We start from the raw sequence: 27,970 nt of genomic DNA on the forward strand, positions 1-27,970 counted from the left end.
CTTGACTGTCCCCCACTTGTACTCCACATAGACTCTTTAGGACACGCAGTTTCTCCTCAGCTCAGGGTTTGCAGATCCATACTCTCCAGTCCCTGGCAGATCCTTTGCCGGGTCTCTCCACTGGATCCGGAGGCTGCTGTCTCCAGCTGATCGTTTTGGATCCAGGGGATCTCCAGGACCAAACGACACACGCCCCATGTCCCTCTGCCCGGGCCCTGCCACCCACCAGTCACACAATGCTCCCAGTTCCCGGATTAGACTGTGTGGTGTTTGCTCCTTCCCTGACCACCCCAGATCTCAGCGATCCCCATCACACCCCCAGCTCCTGCTGCTCTTCCAGGTGCACCCTCACTCCCACTCTCCCTGAACATTTGCCTTTTTACATGCTTTTTGAGCAGTTACCACCAGTATTATTAGCTCGTGCTCCACCCTGACTTCCTGTGCGCGGGGTGGCTGCATCCTCCAGCACAGCACAGATGCCAACAAGCCACGCAGAGCTGCCAAAGGCTGGCATGGACAATCAGAGCCTCTTCCCTCCTCCCTCCCCATTATCCCATGGCCTCAGTGCCCACAGGGAGGTAGGACACTTGTCACCTTGCGATCTGGCCAAGATACTGGCACACAGACACCCCCAGGCAGGACAGCACTTCTTTAATGCTCTAAAGGACTTAGTGAGAGGAGATGCAGCAAAGCGCACAGCGGATCCAGCCCAGGCAGAGCTGCAGTGAGCTTGCAGCGTGATGCCGTGTCTCTCCCACATCTCTTCCCTGCTCAGCTAGCCAAGGGCACAGGCAGGGGCCTGGGAGCCATCTGACCCTATCAGTCACACAGCTGGATGTGGGTTTCTCGTGACCAGAGCCAAAAATATGGGAAGACTTTCTCAGTGAAGGTGGCCTCAAACTGCAAAATCTGCGTCATGCTCTCTGCGTTGTAGAAGGTCACTCGGCCCGCTTCATAGTCCAGGTGGACCCTGATTCTGTGGAGCTCTTCCCTCACTTCCAGCAGGACAGGAGGCATGCGGAGTGCTCTGTACTGGTCGTCCCAGTCCAGCCGCAGAGCCCAGATCTTCCCCATGGCCAGGCTGAGCGACTCCTTCCTCTGCACGGACTCCAGGGCCACCCCTACAGCCCAGCTGTTCCCTTTCCCGACCTCCAGCTCCCAGTAATGCCTCCCAGACGTGAACCCCCGGGAGCCCAGGACACTGGGGCTGCCTGTGAATCTCTTGGAGGTATCAGGGAGGTTTTGTTTCCCACCTCCGAGCCGGATGGTTTTGTAATCCTCCGAAAGGGTCAGGTGAGGACTCGCCGTCTCCGGGTCCAGCATCACTGTCTCTAATGAATGACAGAAACATCAGTCTGTGCCCACTGAGAAGAGAACCAGCACCTCATCCCCTGCACCACGGGGCTGGGACATGTCCTGGGAGCACAGCGGGCACTCCTGCAGCCCCCTCAGGTGGCACAGGACACAGGACCCTTATGGTCCCCCACGCTGGGACCAAAGGGTGAAAAGATGCTCCCTGAAGCAGGACTGTGCCAGTCAGCGTCCCCACATGCAGGGGACAGACACGACGGGCTTTGCTAAATCTGCTTCCAGATCTGCTGGGTATCGCTGGCTGTGGGGAGCAGCATATCCCCGTGGGTGTGAGGAGGCACTGCTGCAAGGCAGGAGTGGTGCCAGGCCAGTCCCTGCTCATGTGACAAGTGCTCATCCAAGGGAAAACCAGCTCGGAACCCTGCTCTGCCGAGCAACCGGGCAGCCTGTGCCACAGCCGGAGCTGCCCGTCCATGTGGGATGTTCTGCTGCCATCCCGTGGCCATCCCACAAGGCCGCACAGGTGTCACTGTGCAGTGTCACCACCCCAGACCCTCTGCTAAACCCACTCCTCCAGGGACTGCAGGGGAGAAACTGAGGCACGACTGTCCTGTGCTCAAAAACATCCCAAAAACTGAGAGTGCGGAGAGCAGCCTCAGCACAAGTGGTGCCAGCCAGACCTCAGCCCAGCGATGTTGCATCATGTGGGCCCCAAGCACCTGCAAAAGCACTTCTGATCATGCCTAAATGCCAGCTAAAAACATGTACAGCGCCTCTGCTTAACTGGGCACAGCCTGACGTGGCCTCATGCTGTCCTGGCCCTCGGCAGGTGTCGCAGGACAGCGTCCCTGGTGCTGTCTGGCACGGGACAGACGTGGATTTTTATAGCAGGCCTAGTCAAAACAACAGGACTCAGGGCTAGACAGATGCCGGGCTTAGATGTGGTGTGAGCCTATCTCTGCACCAAGGACATGAGGAAACTCATCCTGGAAAGGTTTTCCCCCTCTCGTGTGCCCATCAGCTCCAGAAACTTACCCTTTTCACTGTCTATCTGCTTCTGCAGGTTCACTGGAAGAAGGAAAGGAAGATGCATGAGTGTCTCTCCTGCTCCCCATCAAGACAGCAAGCCAGATGTGGAGCCCCAGGCTCCAGCAAAGCCCATCTCAGGGATGGTTCCCATCTGGAGCAGGCATTTTGCTCTCGAGCCCCAGGCAGAGGCAGCAGGCAGTGAGGATTTCCCAAGCCCAGGGGAAGCACAGCGTGGATCCAGCAGAGCTTTACCTTTGAATTTGGCCACCATGTCCACGATCAGCTGGCTCATCTCAGACAGGCTCTCAACGCTCCTCTGCAGCTCCGGGGAAACCGGCTCTGGGATCGGGGCCTTGGCTGCCTCGCAGCTGAGGGCAAAAACAGTGAGAGGAGCTCTGAGCCCAGCCATCAGCCAGGGCCAGGAGGGAAACAGGGAAATCCCTGCAGCCACAGAACCCAGGGGAGCACTATCCCAGCTATCAGCATAGGAAGCCCATCTTTAAGAGGGGTGCAATGGCCTCTGGTTCCTGCTAACATCACATGAAATCCCAAATACTCAGCAGGGCAAACCACCTCCCTCCCGGCTCCTGCAGCACTGCCAAACCTCTGCCCAAAAGAGCTGCGCAGGAGGAGAGTGACACCAAGCCTGTTTCATACCTGCTCAGGATTTTGCCAACATCCTAGAAGAGAGAAAACACAGGTGAGCTCTGGCACTGCTGAGAAGGACAGCGGTGCCCGGGGCAGGGAGCTACGGTGGCTGCCCAGCTGTGGTGAAGCAGGTTAAGGGGGCTGGGGGTCACCCCACACCTCACCCCAACCCTCCCTTCCCTCAGGGCCCTGACCCACAGCAGGCACACTGCAGTGTCACAGCCTGGCCCCGGGCTGCACCGGGATGTGAGGCTGCCAGGTGGGTGCTCCCAGCCTCGCCAGGGGTCACAGCGCCCAGTGGGTGATGCAGCCTCACCATGAGGAACTCGACCACCGGCTGGTCCCGTTTCTCCTCGATCTGCGCAATCACTGTGTCCAGCAGCGAGTCCCTCTCTGAAACCCTGGAGCTGTATTCATGGCTCTTCTCAAGAAGCTCCTGGGACATCCGCTCGAGCTGGGCCAGGAAGATCTTCTGCTGCTCCTTCAGGAACTGCTGCAGCTCCTCAAAGGTGTCGCGCACACGCTGTGCCTCTGAGACCACCGTCATCTGCAAGGCACCGCACGGAGGCCCTGAGCCCACCCAGCCTCCGGCTGCCTCCGCAGGGACACGGCTGCTGCAGAGAGGCGACAAGGATCACACAGAAGGGGACCAGAGGTTTTGTACAGGAAAAGCGGGAAGAATGGAGAGATGGGTGGCAAGTCTGGATGTTGATGGGCCCAAGGAGGCCATGTGGGATGGACAGAGAGAGAGAGAGAAAAGAACGTTGTCATGCAATAGGAGATAAATATATATGGGGAGAGGGGAAGATGGGACGTGCCTGGGGAGCCAGGTGGGTGACCAGTGTGGGGCATGAAGAGGAACACTCACCAGCAGGTCATCAGTTTTCTGGTCTCCTTTGGGCTTCAATTTTTCCTTCTGTTTTTGTAGAAAAAGCAGGTTGCTCTGGAGTGTCTCCTGGGGCAGGGATTAAAAAAGGCATTTTTTGTAATTTTGGAGTGACATTTGCAGGAGGGAGATGACTTCACCGAACAGCCTGTGTGGGGACAATCCCAGTCTGGGGAGTCACTGGGGGTGACCCCTGAGTACCTGGGAGTGGGTTTTGAGCTCAGAGACAGCACCCACCTCTCCAAACTCACTTCAGTCAGGCTGGGGAGATCCCCATCCACAGCTCTTGTGGCCAGAAATATTTCTGGAATAACTTCCTGTGGAAACCCTGGAGTCTGTGGTTTGGGGTTTGTTTTTTTTTTTTTTTAATTAGAAAAAACAACTTTTGGCATTGGAAGTGGGATTTCTGGGAATAGGTTAGCAGTGACAGTAGCAGTGACTCAGACATGCTCCATACATTTGCTGGAGTATTAAAAAACTCCTCATGCTCCGAGTCATCTCCTGCGTTGCAGTGAGCCAGGACCCCAGCCCACACAGTGGGGGTGAAACCCTGGCTGGGGACATCTAGAGCACAAGGGACCATACGGGGACACAGAGGGGTGAGCAGTGAGAGGGACCTGGGCACCTGGGTGGGCTGGGGCCAGGCGATGGGAGAACCAGCAGCCCCAGCAGGGTGCGATACAGGACCCCAGCCCACAGACACATGGGCATCCCAAACTGGTACCCCACACAGGGACCCCAGCCAGCAGCCGGGTGAGGGCCCAAATCCGTGGCTGGACAGGGACCCACCCTAACCTGTGTGTGGAGGGGAACCAGACAGGTGCCCTGAATGAACCCCAGAGCGTGCTCAGAGGAGACCCACCCATGCATGGAGGGGACCCAGATCCACACGTAGAGGCGTCCCGAACTCACACCCAGAGCAGACCCCATGTCATACATGAAATCCCTAATTAGTTTGGTCTTTGCATGTTAAGTGTTTTAATTAGTTAATTTTGGGTTAAACAATTTTTAATTGATTGTTAATGTTCACCCATCAGTCCAGGTACAAATATCAAGTTCTGCTATTAGTGTTTTCACTTGTTCAAAGCAGTTTTTCTGCACCAGGTCCAGTTAAAATCCCCCAGTTAAAAGTGTCCAAGTTAAAAATCCCTTTCCAACTTTAAACCACTTGTACACTGTAAGAGTTGTTTTTCTCATGTTCTCTGTATACTTTTACAAATGTTTTAAGATGTGTTAGATGTATTTTAATATTTATTTTAAGGGTTTCTACTTTGCTCCTTAGTCTCAGAACCAGCTCCAAACCCCAGTTTCTAACAGCCAACAGCTAATTTTAGACCTTTGGCCGTTGGTCTGTAAGCTCGCTCCCTGGCAACCTGAATCTTAATGCGGGCATGTTACCACCCTTACTCCAGCTGCTACTACCCCAACCCTGACAACGACGAGCTATTGGTAGACAGAGATGATCTGTCAAAAGGGAAGCACCAATCACTTAGGACCAAAGGGGTGTGCTGTGGGCGGTCTGTGGGCGGACTGGGGTGGAGCAAAGGCACTATAAAATACTGAGTCAGCCTCAGAGCAGGTGCAGAACACTGCAGATTTCAGCTGGGGTGGATGCCAGTGCTGAGCACTTAAGCCTTACTCCTATTTAGGAGCCTTTAATAATTTTTCTTTGACTTTTGGGTTAGCTAAAAGTCAGCCCAGCACTGCAAGTTTTCCACCAGAGGTCCAGTGCTGTTTAAGCCCAAAGATCTCTAATCCCGGCGTTCCTGGGCATACCTCTTGCGCCACTAGGATCCCAAATTTTTGTATTTTTCTGATTTTTGTAATTTTTCAATTTTTCTGCTTCAATAAATTATTTTAATTTTTCTAAGAGTTGTCTCGTTCCTCACAACTCCAGACTGTCCTTGAAGGGACCCCAGCTGTGTGCCCGGACAGGACACTAACCTGTGCCCAGAGGGACCCCTGCCTGTTCCTGGAAGGGACCTAAACCCACGCACCGAGGGGCCCCAGCCCACGCGTGGAGGGGATCCCACCCTGAGCCCGGAGGAGACGCTAATCTGTGCCCCTCGGCCACCCCACCCCGGGCAGCAAAGGCACCCAGCCCCTCCCCAGCCCCTGTCGCGGCGCCGCCCCGTACCCGGAGCTCCCGTGCGGCCTCGTCGGCGGGGCGGACACGGTGCTGGCGGTGCCCGGGCCCGTCCCGGCAGAGCGCGCAGAGCGGGGCGGCGCAGGGCTCGCAGAACAGCGCCAGGAGCTCGCCGTGCTCGGGGCACAGCGGCCGCGCCGCCACCTCCTCCAGGGCCCGGGCCAGCCCCGCCATGGCGCCCAGCGAGCGGTTGGGGCGCAGCGAGCCCGGCTCCACCGCGGCGCGGCACTGCGGGCAGGCGGCGCGGCGCGGCGGGTCCCCCAGCACGCCCTCCAGGCACTGCCCGCAGAAGCTGTGCCCGCACGCCGTCAGCACGGGCTGCGCGAACAGATCCAGGCACAACGGGCAGGTGGCCTCGGCCGCCAGCTGCTTACCCAGACCCAGCACCTCTCGAGCCATGGCCGCGACGGACGCGGTGGGGCGGGCCGGGGCGGGGCGCGCCGGGAACGGGCGGGGCTGCGGGGCCGGGAATGGGCTGAGGGTGTGACTGTCTGTGTCTGTCAGTGTCTGTGTCTGTATGTCTGTGCGTATGTGGTGTATACACATGCAGGTGTGAATGGTTTTGTACACGTGCCTGCATGTGGGAGCACATTTGTGCGTGTCTGTACATTTATGTGTATGCCTGCATCTGTGTGTGTGTGTCTCCATAAGTGTATGTGGTTGTTGGTTATGTCTCTCTGTGTTGGTATCTGTATACAGGGGTGTGTGCCTCCGTGTACACTGTGTGTCCCTGTGTGTGCATCCGTGTCACAACACACGTGTGTGTGTGTGCCTCTGTGTGTGCATCCATGTCATTATACACGCGTTTGTGTGTGTGTATGCGTGGGAGCGTCCCTGTCTCTCCCTGTGTATGTTCCTGTGCCTGGATCTCACAATACACACATGCGTGTCCTTGTCCAAGTGTGTGTGTGCAAGCCGGGGAGGAACGAGCAGGAAAACACCGGGGGGCACACGGGCACGGGGCCCGCTGCGTGCGCTGCGTGTGCCCGTGCCTGCACACGCGTGGCCGTGGGCAGCCCACGCGAGCGGGGATGGAGCAGCGGCCGCAGAAGGGGAGGGCTGGGGTGAGTGCGAGTGCGAGCCTTCATCTCAGCCTTCCCCCGGGGCGCCGCCGGCACGCTCTGGCACGGTGCTGCCAGCGCCCGCGGATGCTCGGGATGCTTAAATTAATTTAATCATTAATAACCTGGAACGCGTCCGGGAGCTTCTCCCTGGCTCGGCCGTGGCGGCGGGTCGGAGCTGCCGAGCGGGAATCCCTTCCCGAGGCCTCTCGCTCGCCGGAGCCGCTTCCCGGCCACCCGGGCCGGGTTAATGCAGTTTTAAGGGATTGTGTCAGGGCGGCAGCTGCGCCGTGCGGGAGCCGAGGGTAATCCTGTGCTGCCTCCCTGCGCTGCCGGCCCCGGCCTGCTCGCCTGATACCAGCCCAGTCCCCGGGCTGCTCCGGGGCAGGAGGGCTCCAGCCTCCATCCCCGCACCCCATGGCTGCCGGTGCCTCTCCCAGTGTCTCCTTCCCCAGCTCCACAACACCCGGCGAGCAGCAGCGGTGCTTAAGGAAGCAGCGCCCCTCGAGCTGCCTCGCGCTTCTCCGCCTGCTGCGGGTCCACATTGTCCCTTCTGTGCTGCTGTGGCTCAGCCCCGCAGGGTGCTGGGTGCCCAAAATCAAGGCCCCATATTCAGTCGCTGGTTCTGCTCCTCCTCCACCCTCACGGGCTGCCAGCTGGGGCCCAAGGAGTGTTTTGAGGGGCACCATCCACCCCCTGACACAATAAAGCAGTCGAACAAATCCCTCTCCAGGCAGTTACTGCCCTGCAATGGCCGTGCCCTGCCGGGCGTCCCTGCCACCCCACTGCCCGCTTCCCTGCCCCGGCGGGTCCCAGAGCCCGGTCTGTGACAGGTCATGACAGTGCTTCCAGCCTCCTGCCCGCTGTCCCTGCAGCACCCCGGGGTGACAGCCTGATGCCCCCATTCATCTGGAGCCTCTGTGGTGCTGCCTGAGGTACACTGCCCATCTCACATCCCAGTGGGGACAATGGTGGCTCCTGCTCATCCCCTGTTCCTGGAGCTGCTTTCTGGGCACATCTGTGTGCAGGTCCTCCAGCACCCCAGGCCAGGGAAGGCTGGGTGAGTGTCACTGCCCCAAACTGCAGGGACAGCAGCTGTCGAGTCAGTGGGCCCCACCATGGGACAATGCTGGTTTTCAGTGTGGCTGCCAATCCTGCACTCAGGGCCACGATGGCCGTGTTGTCCCACTGGCACGGGAGCTGTCTCTGCAGACGGATTGGTGACATTTGAGCCGCTGAAGGTCACCAGGATGTTGTTAAATCCTGGCAGTGTCCGGTGACTGAGGCTGTTACATCCGAGTGTGGCGGGTGAGCAGCAGCACGAGGGGCAGGAGTTGCTGTGTGGGGCCCAGTGACACAGAGCAGAGCACAGGCACTGCCAGCTTGGCCACACCAAGGTCCTGGCACTGCAGAGGGGCAGCCAGGCTAGTACAGGCGCCTCAGCTTTTTTTTGCCAATAAAAAGCTGAATTCATCCATTTTTAGGAAGAAAAAAGGATGGTGCCAGGTCCGTGTTGCTGCCAGTGTGACGAACATGAGCTGCTGAGAACCAGAATCAGTTCTGCTTTTCATTTCCCTCTTCCCCATAATTGCATTTAGTCCTGGTGAGGGAGATGCAGGGAGGCTGCTGAGGGACACAGGGCTGCAGCCAGGCGCTCCTGTCCTGCCCCCACACCTCCCTCCCAGGACATCAGCCCCGCCACAGCACTTTTCATGGAATCCCAGAATGGTTTGGGTGGGAAGGGACCTCAAAGCTCACCTTGTTCCACCCCCTAGGAAGGGCAGGAACACCTTCTACTAGACCAGGTTGCTCAAAGCCTCGTCCAGCCTGGCCAACGTCCAGGGATGGAAGTGGCAGCTCCTGTCAGGCTGCAGGCCCTGAGCTGAAACACCAAACTGCTTCCAGGGAGTTGTAGGCACCACCCCAGCAGTGGGAAGGCAGGAACCTTGGCAGGAGCCTGCCCTGGCAGCCCCAAAATGCTCCTACCCACAGTGGTGACCAGCTGGTGGCTCTCAGCAGCTGCACATGGCTGTGCTGCTCTCTGGCACTTTCTAGCATGGAAAAGGCTGTAAATTCCAACTTAGGAGGGGTTCATACACCAGGAAAGTCCTGGATGAGGACTTTGGTTCTGCAAAGGCATTAACAGGTCCTGACAACTTCTCCCATCATCGCTCCGTTTATTGATGCCACTGTCCAACATGAGATCTGACAGCACCGGGAAGGAGCCCGGCGTCCTCCGGGGAGCTGATGCCACCACCCCAGCCCCAGCCCAGCTCTTCGCATGGATCTCACCCAGCCACAGCCCAGCCTCAGGAGCTGCAGCCAGGACAAGCTGGGATCCCCAGGAACCGAGCTGGTACAAACAGGAGCTCAAACCAACAGCAAGGAGATGGATCGTGTCCCACCCACCCTGGCAGCAGGTGCCCAGGAGCAGGGAGGTCTTTCCTTGCAGCCAGCCTGGAGCTGCTCCTCCCCTGGGCAGGAATCCCGCAGCTCCTGCATTGAGGAACGTGGTCGATGCCACCGGCAGCGGCTCAAGGACAGCAGAGCAGTTAAACACAAGGTCTCACTCTCAGTCTGTGGTGACCCCACAGCACCCCGATGCCCTCGGTGGTGGCAGGGCCAGGCCCCTGGTGGTAGGATCGAGCGCTAGGAATGGGTGTTTGGAGGAGCCTTGCGGAGGGGTCCTACCAGAAAAAGGGTCTTTTACTGCAACTAGAGTTTTATTCTATTGTATAATTCAGGAGTGCATCACAGCCCCGCGAGCCGGGCAGGCACCTATCAGCGCTTCCAATCTAGACACACGCACAACTTCCTCATCAGCTGCATCTGTTAATTACTCACCTCCCCCCGGCCGGAGCTCCTCCTGTCGCATCCAGCCCAGACGAGGCAGCGCCTCCGCAGAGCTCCTGGACAAAAAGTGACTGTGCCAGAATCAGCCTACAGAGAGCAGTTAACAAAAAAAACCCAAAACAAAACAAAACAAAAAAAACAAAAAAACCCACCAAAAATAAAATCTTGCCCACCCTAAGGTTGCTTATCAAATAAAAAGTTCCTCCACATTTATTAAAAAAAACCAAACAGTAGATTTAAAAAGCAGTTACGAGTCCTACTCTGGCAAAACACCCTGTGTACAGGTTTCTTTTGTTGGTGGTTTGTTTGCTTGTTGGTGAGGATTCCCCCTAAATCAGCTGCTTCTGTTAATTTTATATATATATAATCTTTTTTAATTTTGCCGCGCGTTGCTTGCTTTAATTCATTAATTTATTTCCAATCAGCCGAGTCTCCACCAGACCAGCGGCGCTACCACACAAAGCTTCCTTGATGTCCATGCCCTGAGCCGGGGTGGGGGGAGATGGATGGAGGGAGGGTGGGAGAGATGAGTGGAGGAGAAGGAAGACGAGGAGGAAGGAAGAGATGGAGGGAGGGAGGGAGAGGAGGGAGAGGAAGCCTGGGCAGCCCCTCACTCTCCCATGTGCGTCCTCAGGTGGTACTTGAGCGACTGCTTGTAGCGGAAGCACTTGGTGCACTCGGTGCAGGGGTAGGGCCGCTCGCCGGTGTGCGCCCGCTGGTGCTCCAGGAGGTGATGCTTCTGCGTGAAGTTCTTGCCGCACTCGGTGCAGTGGTAGGGCCGCTCGCCCGTGTGGATGCGCTGGTGCTCCAGGAGGTGGTGCTTGCGGATGAAGCCCTTCCCGCAGACGGCGCAGGCGTGCGGGCGCTCCCGCGTGTGGATGCGGTAATGGTTGGTGAGCTTGGACTTCTCGCTGAAGGTCTTCTCGCACTGGCTGCACTGGTAGGGCCGCTCGCCGGTGTGAGTCCGCTGGTGCCGCAGCAGGTGGGAGGGCCGGGTGAAGTTCTTGCCGCACTGGGGGCACAGGAAGGCCATCTCGTTCTTGCCGGCGTGGATCCTCTGGTGCATGAGGAGGCTGATCTGCAGGCGGAAGCTCCTCCGGCACTCGCCGCAGGTGAAGGGCCGCTCCCCGACGTGGGTGATCTGGTGTTTGCTGAGGCTCGACTTGTGGCTGAAGCTGCTCTCGCACTCGGAGCACTTGTAGGGCTTCCCCGGGGGCGGGGGCCGCGACGGGGGCTTGAGGCCGTGCTCGGGGCGCCGCGGGACCCCCACGCCGCGGCGCGTGTGGCTGCGCTGGTGCAGCAGGAACTGCTGCTTGTTGCGGAAGCTGAGGTCGCACTCGTGGCACTCGTAGGGCCCTTCCTTGAGGTGGTTGCGCTGGTGGATCATGAAGTTGATCTTCAGCATGAAGCTCTTCCCGCACTCGGGGCAGATGTAGGGTCTCTCCCGCGTCCGGTTCCGCTGCTGGCCGCTGGCCGGCTTCATGTCCCCGGAGTCCCTCTCGCAGGCCGACGGCTTCCTCACGCGGGCGGCCAGGCCGCGGGGCTGCGCCTTGGAGCTGCACTGCGCCTCACAGCCCAGCCCGGCCTCGTGGCTGGGGAACGCCGGCGGCTCGCTCCGGCCCGAGAACATGGCACACGGCTCCAGCGTGTCCGGGTCATCCTCCTCCTCCTCCTCCTCCTCCTCTGTCTTGATCACGATCCCATCCTCTGTGGGGGAAAACCGAACAGTGTCAAGGTTATTGGGTGGGACGGGGTGGCTTCTTACACCCCTGGGTGCTACAGAAACACCTGCACGGGCTCCTGCAGCTGTTTGCGCCTGCCCCACCACCCGGACACGAGCTGGCTGCAGCCGGAGCCTGGAGCGCTGGGATGGGCTACATGCCCCCTGAACACGGAGCTCAGACAAACCACCCCTGGTCAGGCTCCCCCGGAGGGTCTGCTCTGACCAATTGCCAATAGGTTTGGCAGCTTCATGGTGCTGCAGGATGTGGGGGATAACAGTGCCATGGGCTCGCCAGGGCTCGGGTGGCCAAGAGATTTCAGAGCAGCTCCATCTGCTGCTGTTTCACTGGGCTACAACAACACTCCCCCCACGGCACCACTCGACACAAACACAGCACTGGGCTGCTGGCTCTGCTCTGGGGACAGCACAGCCAGCCTGGGACTGTCCCCTTCCCTCAGCCTTGCCATGAGGGGAGAGACCCACCTCCTTCCCAGAGCACCCAGCAGTGGGATGGAATGGCAGTGGGATGGATGGCAGCAGGCCAGGTTCGCCTTCGTGTCACCAAGGCAGGAAGTGAGCCAGGGATTTTGTTTGGTGAGAGCAGCCATCCCAGGGACACACAGCAGGACATGCACAGCCAGCACAGCCCAAGAAAAGGCCCACAGGGCATCCCTCATGTCACCCCACACTGGACTTCCAGCCAGGCCTAAATAGTCTCCTGGGAAGAGCAGCTACACTTTCCCAAGAAAGGGAAACCGACGGGAGTGGATGTGTCAAAGCTGTGGCGGCCCTCTTCCCTCTGAGGGAGGGGAAAACCCAGGTCCTTCTCCCTGCCCCCCTCTATGGACCTGGGGGCTCAATCCCCCATCCCGGCCGGCACCGCCGTAGCTCCTGCCCAGCCCCACCAGCTGGGCCCCACGCCCTGCCAGAGGCAGCGGCTCTCGGACAAGGATCGGCTCCAGCCCCACTGGTGGCTTGGCTGCTTTCCCTCACAAAGCCGTGAGCAGACCACAGGACCCACAAGACGGAGCTGAGGCCCTCAAGAGCCCAACCCTGTGCGTCTTGGTTTGTGTTACACCACAAAGCCGTCAGGAGGAGGGAACCCACCATTCCCAACCTCTCATCTCCCTGCTCTCCCATCCCCACCCTCGCAGCACATCTGCAGGACTTGGCCTGCATCTGCCACTCCACTGGCAGAATTCTACACATGAAACACTCGGTGCCATCACTGCATCTCTCCACTAAATCACCTCATCCTTCCCCTTCCCTCCTGGCAGCTCACACACCACAGAGCTCCAGCCGTTCTTCCCTGTCCTGCGGAGCTGCCCCGAGCAACTCCCACACTTGGCAACCTGCAGGACCTCCCACATTCCTCCAGCAGAGTCCGGTGTGCAACCATCCACTCCTCCACACCTCACACCAACGTCCTGCCCTCTGCCACAGCGGGATTTTGGGAGCAGGGCTCACTGGGGCTCTCACAGAACACTGCCTGAGGCACAACTTCCCTTGGTCTCGGTGGGTAACACACGGAGGGCTGGGCCAGTGCTCACTCCTCTCCGGAGTGGGACAGGAGCCCTCAGAAACCACATTCTGTGCCCACCAGGGACATGCTGCCTCCTCCTCCAAGCCCAAGGCCTGGCCAGAGCCACTCTTGGAAGCTGCTGCACCCCGAAGCTTTCCTTCTGGTGCTGGTTTCTGGGGGGGATTTAACTCCTCCCGCCCATCCAACCCTTTGCCCACCTTTTCCTAACCCACCACAGCCCCCCGGGCCTCCCGTGTCCAGAGTGTCTCACCGGTGCAGCTCCCGTGGTGGACGATGACCCTCTGGATCTCGTTGAAGTCGGCTCCATACTCGGACGAGTCCCCCAGGCTGGTTCCCGGGAGGTCCCTCGGCGGGGACACGGAGCCGTAGGGGCTCTCGCAGGCCGCCTCCTCGTCTGGGCTCTGGAAGCTCCCCTCGGACTGCCCTGACATCCCGTGCAGCTCGAGGTTCTCGGGGCTGTCTTCAGGAAGGAGCTCCTCCGTTTTGATCACAACCCTTATTCCAGCTGCAGCAACGAGAGATTCCCGCCTGCCATCACTCCCAGGATGAAGGAACTGCTCCCAGCAATCCCCGCCGGCTCTGGCTGCTGATCCCACAGAGGGGTTTCATCTCCTCGGCCTCTTCTGCTCTCCCTACAGCCCCTGCCCTTCACCCATCCCTGCCACGCTCCCAGCTCCAGCCCAGGACCATCCGCAGGCACAGGGAACTCGCTCCACCCAGCCTGGGGCCTTGGTGGCACAGCTCAGCAGCCCTCAGCCACCCCACATTCCCCAGCTGCAGCTCCATGTGGGCCCGTGATCTTCCTCTTCCTATTGGCCTTAACTTAATTTCAAGATCCTTGTGATGGAGAGCGCAGGTAGGGTGTTGGAGTGACCCCACATCCACAGCCTGGGATCAGGGATGACCGGTGGAGATGACAGCATCTCTTCCAGGCCATCTCCTTATCTCCTTATCAGCCCCCTCATGTGACAGCAGGAGTCGCTCTGGCACTTGGGGCCACTGGTGCCTCATTCCCAGCCCAGCTTTGCCCCTCAGCACAGGATGGGACCCCGCTTCCCTGCCCAGGAGGATGCTCCAGGCACCATCCACGCAAAGAGAGGGTGGAGAGGATTTTCTGGATGGATGGGCTCTCCCAATGGGACCCAATTCTCCTTCCTTGCTGGGCACACCAGCTCCCTGAGGACCTGGTCTGGTTGCAGATGCTTCCCTTGCTGGGAAGGGCTCCCAGTGCCCAACTCTCTAGGCTCTGCTTGCCCTGGTTTCTATGTTGAGCTGTACCTGGACACCAAACCTCCCATCAGCCAAATTTATCCCATTCCTAGGCAAGGCTTCTCCTGATAAACCCCATCAGCCACAGCCCCAGCAACACCTGCTTCAGCCTTGGGATGAGCAGCTCCTGGGAGCACAACCCAGGGCTGCCCTGGTGCCAAGGCGCCTCCTCACCTGCAGTGGCATCAGTAATGATCTCACTCTCCTCCAGGTCCTGCTCATTCCTGCCCCGCGATTCCTCCCCTTGCTCGATCTGAGACAAAACACCAGGTTTGGAAATTGCATAGTCTGTTGAGAGACAGAGGGGTGGAGAGAGGGGTTACTGCGCTGGGAATTGAATACTGGCTTCCAGCTCTTCCCGGTGCCGGGGAACACGTGAGGACACTCAGGAACATCCACGGGTGCTGCTGGCAGAGGGAATTCAGGGAGACAGGAGCTGAGGTGCCACACACAGAGGAACTACCTAAGAGAAGAAACCAAATCCCTTTCGTGTTTTTCTGGTGGGGTTTTAGAACTTCTTAAGACAAATCGTGCCCACTGCAAAGCCAGAAGCATTTCACCAGCTCCCAGCAGAGCTGGGATTCCTCCTGAACCTCCATAGGAAATGCCCCAAAGCATGGATGACATCAGACAATTCTTCCCTTTGCAAAATCCTCTAAAGGGGTGCATGGGCTGATACCCACTGCAGGCCCCAGGGAAGCCCTTCCACCAGCCATGGGGAAGGAGCTGGTTTTTGACTGCATAACTGTGGAAGAGGTCTGGGAGGTCTCCAGCCCACCTGCCCACAGGGCACCCCCCACGCAGCCAGAACACCACCACAGCATGAGCTGGAATGAACCCAGACTAAAAACATCCTCCTGTGTTTTTAAGTCTTTAAAATGGGATATTTGGGCCTCGCCCAAGGGGATCTCCAAGGAGAAGCCAGAAGCAGTCCCCCGTCCCTCGGCAGAGCGAGGACACCCCATATTTACCCAGGGAGATCAGAGACTCGTAGTTCCCCTTCATCACATTCTTGTACAGCTCCTTCTGCCACTCCTCCAGCTTCTCCCATTCCTTGTCATTGAAATAGACGGACACGTCATCAAAGGTCACCGGCACCTGCAATTCCAACAGCGGGTTCAGGCAGGAGCCTGGGCACGGCCAAGCTGCAGCTCCTTCAAGGCCATCAACAAGCTGCTTTTTACACTTAAAACAACTCCTGGGCAGGTATTTCTATGGGAATAAAGGACTCAACCAAACCAAAGGGATGGTTCCTAGCCATGAATCCAGACTGGGATTTCCCCAAAGGACCCCGAGCTCCTGCTCTCTGCAGGGTGATCAGGCTTGGGGGATAGTAAGGGAGAGAAAACCCAGGAGCTGGGCTGGACTCATCCCTATTGATGAGCTGACGTAACCCCCGGATTCAATTACCCCAGAACTCCAGGGAAAACTCTACCCAGGCCCACAGGGCTCCCCATTATCCCTGGTTACTCTGTGCCCACTGGCTGCAGCTCCCTAGCTCGTTAGCCAAGGAGTAATTCCCAAGGATAAATTCAGGATGTGCAAACAGTGCTGTGTTGGAGTGGAGCTCTTCAGAGGAGAACACACCACTCCGGTTCTGCCCCCCAACCACGCTGATGGGGTGTCAGGGTCTGAACCCCCCTTTTCCTGACCCTCTCTGCTCTCTCCAGAGTTATTCCCATGTCCTACACGGTCTCATTTGCACACGTTCTTTTAGCAGGAAGGTTGTGAAATTCAAGTAGGAGCTGAATATTGAATGTGGGCTCTTTCTGGAGCTCAACTAAACCCAGGGAGCTCATCTGCCTTCCTGAATCCCAAAGCTTCCCCCTTCCCTGCAGCAGCAGCTCCCACTTGCTCCTTCCCCGGCTTGGGAAACTCTGCAGCACCAAGGTGGTCAAAACAAAAGAACCACAAAATCTGCAGGGTTTTTTCAAATGGTGTCAAAAAGAAATGAACAAAAAAAGAGTCAGTGGCCCCGGGGCTTTGCAGCGCAGTGGAGCAGAACTGAAACCTCTGGCCTGAGTACCAGGATGTCCTCCCAGGCCGGTGTCCCACCGTGTTTCAGTCCCAGGCAGGGATGAGCTGGGAAGCTGCGATGGGCAGCTGCAATGGTGAGAGACTCCCCTGTGCTGGGGCCGTCCCCGCTCACCCACCCCGGTCCTGTCCTGCCCTCCGGGAGCATTTTGGGTGCAGTGCCCGGCTCCCAGACCCCAGGACACCATTACCTTGGGGACTTCCCCCTTCCTGCCTGGGGGCAGCCGCAGGATCCAGAAGTTCCTGTTCTTCAGGAGGTTCTCCATGTTCTCCAGGCGCCGCTGGAGCAGCCCGTACTCCTGGATGAGGGTGCCCAGCGCTGCACACTTGCTCTCCAGCTGGTTCCCCAGCTCCGCCGCTGTCTTCTCACAGTCGATCAGCTTCTTCTCCGCCATCCCCGTCCGACCCTCCAGGTCGAGCAGGCGGGTGGAGTGGGAATCCACCTTCCGCTCCACCGCCTGTACGGCCGCCACCACGGTCAGGGACAGCTCTGCCGTCTGCGTCTCCCGCTCCGAGGTGCGCTCGGGGCCGGCCGCTGGCCGGAGGGGCGAGGGGCAGCGCGGCGGCCGCACCGGCTCCGGCGCCTGCGGACACAAGGGCGCGGGGTCAGGGCGGGGGTCCCCCCGGGGGGATGGGACCCTGCCGGGGCGATACGGATCCCCCCCGGCGTGACAGGGGCCCCCCGGGGCGATGGGGACGCCCCCGGGGCCATGCAGACCCCGCGGGGGGGCCGCTGCAGGGCCCAGCGCTCCCCGGGGCGGCGGGGACGTCCCCGTGTCCCCGCTAAGCCGCTTACACCGGCCCCGTGCCGGTCCCACGGGACGGGCAGGACCCGCGGCGGCGGGGGCGGGGGGAGGTGACAGCGCGGGGCCGGGAGGTGACACGGGGGGGGCGGGGGGGCGCGCGGTGACACGGGCCGGCCGAGCCCCGTTGCCATGGGCACGGCGAGGGGACACCCGGGGGGCGGCGGGCGCCCCGTCGCCATGGGGACCGGGCGGTGACACGGGGGTGGGGGGCGGCGGCGGGTCCGTCCCAAGGGGCCGCAGGGCCCGGCGGCGGGGCGGGGGGGCGCGGCGGCCGGGCAGGCCCGGCCCCGACGGCAGCGCGGGCGCCGCCGGCCGCGGAGGCCCGGGCGGGCTCGGCGCGGCCCCGCCGCCCCCCCGGGGCCGCCCGTCCCGTCCCCGCCCGTCCCCCCGGGGAGGCGGCCGCGGCCCCGCGCGCTGACAGCGCCCGCCGCCCGCCGCCACCCCCCCCCCCCGCCCGCCGCGGCCCCGACGGCGCGGCCCGGGAGCCCCGACGTGCGGCCCGCGAGCCGCGGGCGGGCGGTGCGCGCCGGGCCCGGCCCCGCGGCGGGCGGGCGCCCTTTACCTGAGCGGGGGCCCCCTCGGCCATGGCCCTTTGTTCCGTGCCCGGGGCCCCGGGGGCTGCGGCCGGGAGGATCCAGCGCCCGCTCGCTGCTTCACCTCCGCCCGCCGCCGGGCATCGGGCTGGGCGCGGGGCGGCGCGGCGGGGCGGGGGCGCGGCGCGGCGGGGGCGGGGCGGGGGCGGCGCGGGCCTGGCGGGCGGAGGCGGCGGGGCGGGGGCGGCGGCGGCTCCGACACCGAGCGTGGCTCCGGGTCCGGGTCCGGGTCCGGCGCTCCGGCCGCGCCGCTGCCCCGCCGCGCCGCCAGGGGGCGCTGCAGCCGCCGGACCGCGCGCGGGCCGGGGCGGAGCGGGGCGGCGCGCGCCGCACAGCGCCCCCTGGCGGGCCGACGGCATCAGCGCCCCGCCCCGTCGGGGCCCCCCCACGGCACCGCCCGCAGCGGGGACGGGGGGGGGACCGCGGGGACAGGGGGGGACTGCGGGGACCGGGGGGCACTGCGGGGACAGGGGGGCACTGCGGGGACCGGGGGGCACTGCGGAGACCGGGGGAACCGAGAGACCGGGGAACTGACGGGGCTGGGGGCATTGGGGGCACGGGGGAGCTGGGCGGGCGGGGGTACTGGTGGCACTCGGGGCATTGCCCGAGGCACGGGGCTTGCGGCGGGGAAAGAGGGGGGACTGGGGGGGGGACCGAGGGGTCACTGGGGAGGCCCCGGGGCCGCCTTCCCCGGCTCCGCCCGTCGGGTCCCTCCCGCCCATCCCCACGGGCTCGGAAATGGCCGCCGGAGGCGGCGGCGCCGTGGAAACAGAGCGAGCCCCCTCCGCCCACGGCCTCCCCGCCGGACCCGACCCCCGCATCCCAACCCATCCCATCCCGTCCCATCCCGTCCCGTCCTCTCCTGTCCCATCCCTTTCCGTCCCCTCCCGCTGCCCCCTCCTGTCTCACATCATCCATTCCTATTCTTTCCCACCTCCTCCCAGTCCATCCTGTCATGTCCTTTCCAGTCTTGTCCTGCTCCATTCTGTCTCTCCCACCACGCCCTGTCCCATCCATGCCCTCCTGTCCCACCCCCTCCATGCTGTCTCTTCATGCCCCAGCCCATCCCACTCCATCCACACCGTCTGATCCCATCCGATCCCATCCTCTCCCATCCCATTCCATGCTGTGTGTCCAGTCTCGTCCCATGCAGTCCCACCCTCTCCATCCCACATCTTGTCCCATCACATCCCATTCTGTCCATGTCTCATCCAGTTCCATCCCATCTCATTCCATTCATCCTGCCCCACTGTATCCTACTGTATCCCATCTGCCCTGTGCCATCCCATCCTGTTCCATCCCATCCCTCCCGGTTCTAGCTCATCCGTCTGGTCCCACCCCATTCCATTCCATCCCCGTCTCATCTCCCCAGTCCCATCCCTGCCTGCTCTGGCACAGCCCCGCCACACTTTGGGGGGGAAGTCACCGAACACAGGGAAGGGCAGGAAACCCTTTAGTTTATGGGAAAAGGGAGAGGACAAGTGGGATGGGTCACCCCGGCTTGGGAGGTACAGGGGTGTGACAGCAGGTGGGGACCCCCAGTTAGGGACATCCTGTCCAGGCCCCTCTGGGGCTGTCCCAGGGATCCACAGCCTCTGTCCAGGGCTGACCCATCGGCAGGGGACACCAGGAGCAGCTCTGGGATGGAGGGGGTCCCTCCCTGGGGTTTGTACATCCCAGTGCATCTGGGGACACTGGGCTGCAGGGCAGCTCCTGGCACAGGGAGTGCCTGACCCTGGCTGTGGGACGCCCCACGCTGTCCCTATGGAGATGGGTGTGATCACCAGGTGTATTTATTCCCAGGAGTGGACTGAGCAGGATGGGGACACAGCCGTGTCCATGGAGTCCGTGCGCCTGTGCCCTGGGCTCCAGCCACGTGCGTGCACACAGAGCACACGTGTGACCAGAGCAGGACACTCGCGTGGCCTCACCGTGCACTCAGGGCCGTGCTCGGCCTCACCATTGGCATCACCTGCCCTTCCCAGCCTGGATCCCACAGGATGCTCCTTCCCTGAGCTCTTTTCCCTCCCCCTCCTCCTCCCCACCATCTCCGTGCCCGCATGGGGCAGCCCCATCCCACAGGGTGGGCATTCACCCGGGGTCACTCAGAGCATGGGGGGATTCCCCTGGGGTCACTCAGAGTGTGGGGGGATTCACACTGGGGTCACTCAGAGTGTGGGGGGATTCCCCTGGAGTCACTTGCTCTGTCTCCCCAGGCACCAGGCATGGATTGGGATGGCTGAGGGGCTCCGGCACTCCCCGGTCTCTGGGCTCCAAGTGCCACATGCCCACGGTGGTTCTGACCTATGAGCTGCCCTCTCCACCTCCCACACCAGGTCCCAAGCTGGAACAACCCCTGAGCCTTGCTGAAGGTCTCTGGTGGGGAGAGGGAACTGTCTCCGTGTCCTGGGCTCTGGCAGGGAAGAGCCTGGGGAATGCTGGGCTGAGGGGGAGCCTGGAAGGGAAGTGCCCCCAGTGTGTGGCACCAGCTGGGCACCCTTTGAGGTCCCTTCCAGCCCAGGCCGTTCCATGATTCCATGGTCCCAGCTCCATGGCCACAGCCACCAGCGTTTCTCCCTCTCCCTCATCCTGGGCATGGGATGCCCCGGCTCCATCCCACCCCAGATCCAGGGACTCCTCAGCCATCCACAGCCCTGTTAGTCTGTGGCACAGGCTGACTCCCAGAGCACAAACCCAAAATCTGCTTCCAGCCGTAGGAGCAAAGTCAAAAACACAAATCCCAAGTGCCAGATGCAGCATCCCAGAGCAGCCTCGTTTGCCAGGCCTGGCTCTCCAGATGCTCAGCTTGGCTTGTGCTGTTCACCTGTTCCACAATTACTTGGAAAAGCTCCCGAGTAACAGCCAGGAGCAGGATGAGGGAGCTGCAGGTACCAGTACACGGAATTCAGAATGGAAACACTGTATTGACAGACTTTACAAAAGTTGTTACAAAACACGGTCACGAACCAGCAGCTGACGATACAGAGCGAAGAGACACCACGTACAGCCATCTCAGAACAACACCAACAGCTCCAGAAGTCATCCAATATTTACACAAACAGCTGGAAAACTCTGGGCGGTTATCGCATACATGGAAGTGTTTTAGAGCAACTGTGAAATATAGTGTCACACCTTTCCTTGTAGTATTATCATCATAATAATTAATAATAATAATAATAATTAATAATAATAGACTACTTCTAGGTTAACTAAAAACCAAACAGCTCTTTACAGGGGTTAGGAGAAGCTGCTTTCACTCGTCTGACTTACCTGAGTGAGACCAAACCCAGTTAAAAAATAATAATAAAATCACCTTCATTGCCAGGAGTCCGTGAGTCGGCCCAGCAGCGCCGTTCCCTCACGCCAGAGGGGAACCACAGCCCGGCTGGTGCCAGTGACACCCTTCAGAAGAACGGAGATGTGTCCTCCTCGTGCGAGTGAGCCCAGCACGCCTCCAAACGCTGCCCTTCCCGACTCCTCCTGCTCCAATGTCCTCAGCCCCTTCTCCTGCACCTGCTTCATCTCACCCCGCTCTTTGCCACGCTCTCCTCTCCGCTTTTCCGCCTTCCACAAATCCCGCGTCGTGCCCTGACCACCTCTCTGCCTCGCTTCTCTTCCCTTCATCCCAGTCCTGGCCTCGCAGCCTTTCGGGACACGGCAACGCAGCGGGAGCGGGCGGCCGGCTGGGAATGGCACCTTCCTTCCCTCCCTCCCTCCTCGCGCTTCCAGCCTTGCAGTGAAACGAGTGGAAAAAAGAAAGCGAAAGCTTGTCACTCCTGAATATGCACAAAGATAGGTGGGGGAACACCTGCTATATACGGACCCCAGAGAATCGCTCGGGATTATTCTCTACGGGCAGAATCCAACCCTGCGTAGGGAACAGCGAGCACGGGGCCTGCGCCGCGGTGGAAGTGCCACGGAACCCCGCGGGGTCCCAGACCTGCCTGGGCCGGCCGAGCAGAGTCTTTAAGAGGAATTCCTTGGATGCTTCACCAAAGCGGGCTTCGTAGCATGACCACATGGATTAGCTGCGATACAAGTCACCTGCCATCATGCTGCACGTCCACCTGCCAGACCGTCACGGTCACCGCGAGCCCTCCTGCCCCGGCCCCACCATGGCTACTGCTTAGTCTCTTTTTTCACGCAGAAATGGTCGGTTTGGGTGCCCGCCGAGCCCAGGTTGTGCTGGGAATCCTCCCCGGGCCGCGGGTTGCGCGAGTGGATTTTCTGGTGGCAATTCAGGGACTCCTTGTAGCGGAAGTGCTTCCCGCAGACGGGGCACTGGTAGGGGGTCTCCCCGGTGTGCACCCGCCAGTGCTTGAGCAGGTGGTCCCGCCGGATGAAGCTCTTCCCGCACTCGGTGCACTGGTAGGGCCTCTCCCCGGTGTGGATGCGCTGGTGGCGGATGGCTTTGGAGAGGTCTCGGAAGTCCTTCCCACAGTAGGTGCACGTCAGCGGCCCGTCGCCCTTCCCCGTGTGCAGCTTCTGGTGCAGGATCAGACTCACTTCCAGGCTGAAGCTCTCCTTGCACTGGGAGCAGGTGTAAGGCCTCTCCACCATGTTGTTCACCTGGTGCCTGACGAAGCCGTACTTGAATCCCGAGCTCTTCTCTCCGTCGGGGCGCTTGGACGCTTTGGAGCGGGAGGGGCCCTGGCCCTTCGCTTTGGATTTCTGCCGGAAGCCCTCGCTGTGCTCCAGGGACGTGCAGGCCTCCTCGCTGGCGTGCGCCTTCTGGTGGGTGGCGAAGAGCTGCTTGTCCAGGAAGCTCTCCCCGCACTCGCAGCAGATGTAGGGCCCCTTGTCCGCTGCCGCCTCCTCGGGATCCTTCCTGGCCAAGTCTCTCCCGCGGCGCACGGAGCGCCTCAGCCCGTTGCCCGTCGCCGTTCGCTGTGGCGGGGCTGACCCGCTCTGGCTCTTGCTGCTCGACTGCATCTCCTCCTCTGGGCTGGAGAAAACTTCTTCCCACTTTCCTGTCAACGACCTGGAAAGCTCCAGGCTCTCAGAGCCTTCCTCGTCGCATGGCTGTTCGTCTGGCAGAGCAGAGACACTCGTGTCATTTGGGGAGGAAGAACTGGGTTGTTATTTACACCACAATTCCCTTGGGACACGGGTGGTCTCCGCTGTGCGCACCCAGCTCAGAGCCTGGCACTGACGGGGCTGCGAGTCCAGCTGGGAGCACCTACTGTGTCCTGGGATACAGGCGAGGCCAGAGGGGTTTGACTTGGAATCTCAGAATCACTGAGGTTGAAAAAGGCCTCGGAGAGCAAGCCCCAGCACTGCCAAGGCCACCACTGACCATGTCCCCAAGTGCCACGTCCACAGGGCTGTTAAATCCCTCCAGGGATGGGGACTCCACCACTGCCCTGGGCAGTTCCAATGCGTAACAGCCCCTTTTGGGGAAGAAATTGTCACTATTTCCAGCCTGAACCTGGCACAACTTGAGGCCTTTTCATCTCCTCCTGTCCCTGTTCCCTGGGAGCAGAGCCCGACCCCTCCCAGCTGCCCCCTCCTGTCAGGGACTTGTGCAGAGCCACAAGGTCCCCCCTGAGCCTCCTTTGCTCCAGGCTGAGCCCCCCCAACTCCCTCAGCCACTTCTGGTGCTCCAGACCCTTCCCAGCTCCGTTCCCTTCTCTGGACACACTCCAGCAACTTCCTGCCTTCAATTATATTGCAATATAATATTATATATATAATCTAGCTATAGATAGGTAGCCAGAGGAAAAAAGTGGGTCCCTCAGCAGGAGGTGAAGCAGGACAGGTCTTTAAGAATGTGTGGTTTAGGATAAAAGCAAAAAGAAACCAGAGAAAAAGGGAATAAAACTTCATTTCCTCATGGGCTTGTACAGTGCCTGAGGCTGAAGGATCTGCAATGGTATAAACCGTGACTCAAAGCAACTATCTGAAATTCTGGCAAAGCACCATCCAGAAGAGCTGAGCTGCTCCTGGGAATGAGGCTGGGAAGCCAAAAGCACATCCAGGCAAGGGACACTTCCCAAAGCAGCTCAGTGCACTCACATGTACCAGAGACCTCCACGCCCTCCTCTTCCTCGGAGCCTTCGTGGCTTTCAGCCAGAGTCTCTTCATATTTACCCCACGAGCTGTCATCGGGCCCAGGGAAGAAAAACTCTGTGCAAGAGAAAAGAGCAGGAGTTACACTCCAACCTTCCAGCTGCTTTAGAGGATTCCAGGAGAGATGGACGAATCAGGTGGGAGACAAGCAGGAGAGCGAAGCCCCCCCTGTACCTGAGCACAGAGCTGACAGAACTGAACAGCCTGCCCCACATCTGCCTCCACCTCCCCACCGAGTCCCAGGAATCCTGTGGCTCACCAGTGCTGGGGTCCGTGGGGGTCTCCCCTCCCTCCGAGTCCTCCTGATCCTCAGCGTTGGGATCCTCTCCCTGCTCGATCCGTGTCAGCAGCTCAGGCTTGGAAATGGCAGCGTCTGCATGTAAAAAGAGGAGGAGGATGTTTCCCCTGCCCTGGTGAGAGAGCGACTCTCCAGCCTTCGCCCACCAACCTTCCTTCACTGGGAAACGAACGAGAGAGGCTTAGGAAGCTGCTCTCACCCATCTGCCGTGCTCACCTTGTGTGGGCCCTGGATGCAGGAGCACACTCTGCTCAGGTGAGGAGCACCTCCCAGCCTGCAGCGTGAGGAGGACAGTAAGAAAAGGCATCTGCGCTTACCTGCAGGCTCTCCTGTCTTCTCCTCTCCGCTAAGGTCCGCGGATCCATTACAATGGGGACTTCAGCTCGGGGGCAGCACCAGAGCTGCCAGCACTGCCCTCCCCGTGCGGTTCCCTCCAGCCAGGACCGCTCCGTCCTGCACGTCCGAGTCACGGGCTGCTCGCGGATTTTGGTGGGGGAAAGGGGACAATCACCATCTCTCCTCGGGCGGAGAGCGGAAAACTTCGCTTCCAGACACGTGGGAGGCCCTGGGGGTTAAATTCCACCTCTGCTCCGGTGGATCCGTTTGCCTTACACAGGAGCCAAACCCCTAAACCTCGTTTCTCAAGGGAAACCTTGGGATGAAGCACAGATACATTTCTCTAAGCTCCAGGCTCAGATCCCCAGATCCCCTCCAGCAGGACTGCTGCATTCCCATGCCTCAGGAGCAGGACACGGGATCGGTTTGGAAACAGGAGAATGGGGGCTGTGGTTACCCTTCACCTTTTGCCCTGGCACACAGGGACTGCAGGAAACCTCTGTTCAAAGAAATAAAGGGGGGAAAAAAAAGCAGAAAAGGCCTGGACTGGGCAGAGCTGGATGGCGGGGAGGTGGATGAGCCTGCACTCGGCACAGGGGAGTGTCTGGCTACCAGGGACGGCATCTGTGCTCCCACCCACTGTCCAGCCAAGGCAAGGTCACTTCTGGAACATGTTGTGAAGGCAGCGTGTTCCCCAGAGGGAATTCCCATGGCCAGGACTGGCAGGAGCGAGCGGAGCGCGTTCCTTTGGCTGGGAATGCACTGCCCTGAGCTGCTGAGGGGAAAGCAGGAGGCAGAGCTCGCCCTCACCCGCTGCTTCTCCCCATCTCTGCCCCAGCAGACCCCGCAGCACCTCGAGCAGGACTCGCTCCCCGGGGTTGGACAGAGCGCCCAGGCAAATGTCACTTCTCCCTCATGGAAGGCCCCATGGAAAGGGCTGGAAGGAACCTCAGAGGCAGGGCACAGGGCACCCTCTGCTGCCCTAAGCAGCCAGCGGGCTGATGCACCCAGCGCAGTGGATCGGTGGACCTTGGCGCAACAAAGGAACTTCCCTCTTCCCCAGCTTTGCTTGGATTGAGGGTCCTCTCACTTCCCCTCCTCCTCCTCACAATCCCAGCGCTCGCCGGGCCGCAGGGACCATCGGGGATCCACTGTCCCTGCGGTGACACTCATGACATCCTTCCACCCTGCACGTGGCTGTGAGGGCTGAACTCACTGCCAGGGCTGTGTAACGCCTTCCCAGAGCACACCACCCCCTCCCTGATCCCGCAGCACACCGGGCTGCTTCCATCCATCCACCAGTTCCCGGGAAAACTCCGTGCCAGGAGGCTGAGGGCAAACCCTGGCCCGTCGTTACCCATGGAGATGACGGCCTCGTAGTTGCCTTTCATGATGTGCCTGTAGAGCTCCTTCTGCCACTCGTTGAGGCTCTTCCACTCCTCCTCAGAGAAGTTAAACGAGGCGTCGTTGAAGGCCACGGGGACCTGCAAGGAGCAGCACCACGGCGTTTGTTTCTCGTTTAAGGAAGTACCTGGGGATGTTCTCTCATTCAATTTTCTCGCTCAAACGCCCCAAGCGTCATGCAGGACAGTCCCAGGCAGGAACATCTGCTCCTTCCCGTGTGCCTCAGCCCTCAAGAGACGTGACAGGGATTTCCCCTGTCCCCTCCCCCTGCTCAGCCTCCTCCTGTCACAGGCGCTGCCCCGTGCACAGCGCCTGGCACAGACTCCTTTTCACCTCCTTTTTGACAGTTTTGCTGCTCATCACCTCTGAACAGGCACTTGGCATGTTCCCAAGCCCTCCCAGTTACAGGGGGCTGAGCCACACAATTCCAGGTGATCCAAACACAGGAATTTGTTACATCCCTCCCAGATCACACGTGCACAAGCAGTGCATAATTAACACAGCGGGACCTGTGCTGGTGCTTCTGGGTGCTGAAGGGAAGACAGTGCTGTGGGGGAGCCATGAACTGCTCTCAGCACTGCAGCTGCCTCAAAACGGGGCTGTGAGTGCAGGGATGGGGCTGTGAGTGCACAGGATATGGGGCTGTGAGTGCAGGGATGGGGCTGTGAGTGCAGGGATGGGGCTGTGAGTGCAGGGATGGGGCTGTCAGTGCACAAGAGATGGGGCTGTCAGTGCACAGAATATGGGGCTGCCAGTGCAGGGATGGGGCTGTGAGTGCAGGGTGGGGCTGTCAGTGCACAAGAGATGGGGCTGTCAGTGCACAGAATATGGGGCTGCCAGGGCACGGATGGGGCTGTCAGTGCAGGGTGGGGCTGTCAGTGCACAAGAGATGGGGCTGTCAGTGCACAGGATATGGGGCTGTCAGTGCAGGGATGGGGCTGCCAGTGCAGGGATGGGGCTGTGAGTGCAGGGATGGGGCTGTGAGTGCAGGGTGGGGCTGTCAGTGCACAAGAGATGGGGCTGTCAGTGCACAGGATATGGGGCTGTCAGTGCACAGAATACGGGGCTGCCAGTGCAGGGATGGGGCTGTCAGTGCAGGGTGGGGCTGTCAGTGCAGGGTGGGGCTGTCAGTGCACAAGAGATGGGGGTGTCAGTGCACAAGATATGGGGCTGTGAGTGCAGGGATGGGGCTGCCAGTGCAGGGATGGGGCTGTCAGTGTACAAGAGATGGGGCTGTCAGTGTACAAGAGATGGGGCTGTCAGTGCAGGGATGGGGCTGCCAGTGCAGGATATGGGGCTGTGAGCCCAGCGTATGTGCAGAACAGCCCTGTTTTGCAGCAGGGAGCAGCGAACCGTTACCTTGGGGACTTCCCCTTTCGCCCCCGGGGGCAGCCGCAGGATCCAGAAGTTCCTGTTCTTCAGGAGGTTCTCCATGTTCTCCAGGCGCTTCTGCAGCTGTCCGTACTCCTGGATGAGGGTGCCCAGCGCCGTCCACTTGCTCTCCAGCTGGTTCCCGAACTCCACCGCCGTCTTCTCGCAGCCGATCAGCTTAGTCTCCGCCATCCTCATCCTGCCCTCCAGGTTCATCAGCTGGGCGGCCTGGGTGTCCACCTTCCTGTCCACGGCCTGGATCTCGGTGACCAGCGTGAGCGAGATTTCGGCGGCCGGCAGCTCGGCCTCGCCGCCGGGGCCCTGCTCGGGGGCGGGCAGCGGCTGCTCCAGGCCCAGCTCCTGGGGCTCCATCATGCTCTCCAGCTCCTGCGGGGGGAACGCGCCGGGCGCACGGCGGTGAGAGCGGGAACGCGCCCGCAGCCCGTGGGGGGGTGGGGGGGGGGCGGGACGCGGGGCCGGGCCGGGCCGGGGGGCGGCGGCCGGCGGGGGCGGCGGGGGGCGGCGGCGGGGCTTACCTGAGCGGGGGCCCAGTCGGCCATGGCGCGGGGGGCGGCGCGGGCGGTGCGGGG

The 27,970-nt window shown here is 60.6% G+C and overlaps 2 protein-coding genes and 1 long non-coding RNA gene across 3 annotated transcripts; 1 reads left to right on the forward strand and 2 right to left on the reverse strand.

Moving 5' to 3' along the window:
- Positions 1-634: 634 nt before the first annotated feature.
- On the reverse strand, positions 635-6,438 carry LOC125325518 (E3 ubiquitin-protein ligase TRIM7-like). The gene is made up of 7 exons (XM_048302670.1): positions 6,012-6,438; positions 3,857-3,943; positions 3,305-3,535; positions 2,998-3,020; positions 2,593-2,708; positions 2,347-2,379; positions 635-1,331 (listed from the first exon to the last, which is right to left on the reverse strand). Exons 1-7 carry the CDS (start codon positions 6,417-6,419, stop codon positions 820-822), a joined length of 1,410 nt encoding a protein of 469 aa, XP_048158627.1. The 5' UTR covers positions 6,420-6,438; the 3' UTR covers positions 635-819.
- A 3,676-nt stretch (positions 6,439-10,114) lies between these two features.
- LOC125324294 lies at positions 10,115-27,954 on the reverse strand. Its single transcript, XM_048300365.1, has 12 exons — positions 27,917-27,954; positions 27,369-27,767; positions 25,963-26,089; positions 24,231-24,344; positions 23,918-24,028; positions 22,026-22,932; positions 18,236-18,398; positions 16,695-17,723; positions 15,441-15,567; positions 14,644-14,757; positions 13,451-13,705; positions 10,115-11,641 (listed from the first exon to the last, which is right to left on the reverse strand). Exons 1-12 carry the CDS (start codon positions 27,938-27,940, stop codon positions 10,545-10,547), a joined length of 4,467 nt encoding a protein of 1,488 aa, XP_048156322.1. The 5' UTR covers positions 27,941-27,954; the 3' UTR covers positions 10,115-10,544.
- On the forward strand, positions 18,754-21,038 carry LOC125325963. The gene is made up of 2 exons (XR_007203648.1): positions 18,754-20,065; positions 20,098-21,038. It is a non-coding gene; the product is annotated as an uncharacterized LOC125325963 (long non-coding RNA).
- Positions 27,955-27,970: the final 16 nt, after the last annotated feature.

The sequence above is a fragment of the Corvus hawaiiensis genome, chromosome 1, assembly GCF_020740725.1.
Source record: "Corvus hawaiiensis isolate bCorHaw1 chromosome 1, bCorHaw1.pri.cur, whole genome shotgun sequence".
NCBI classification, from domain to species: domain Eukaryota; kingdom Metazoa; phylum Chordata; class Aves; order Passeriformes; family Corvidae; genus Corvus; species Corvus hawaiiensis.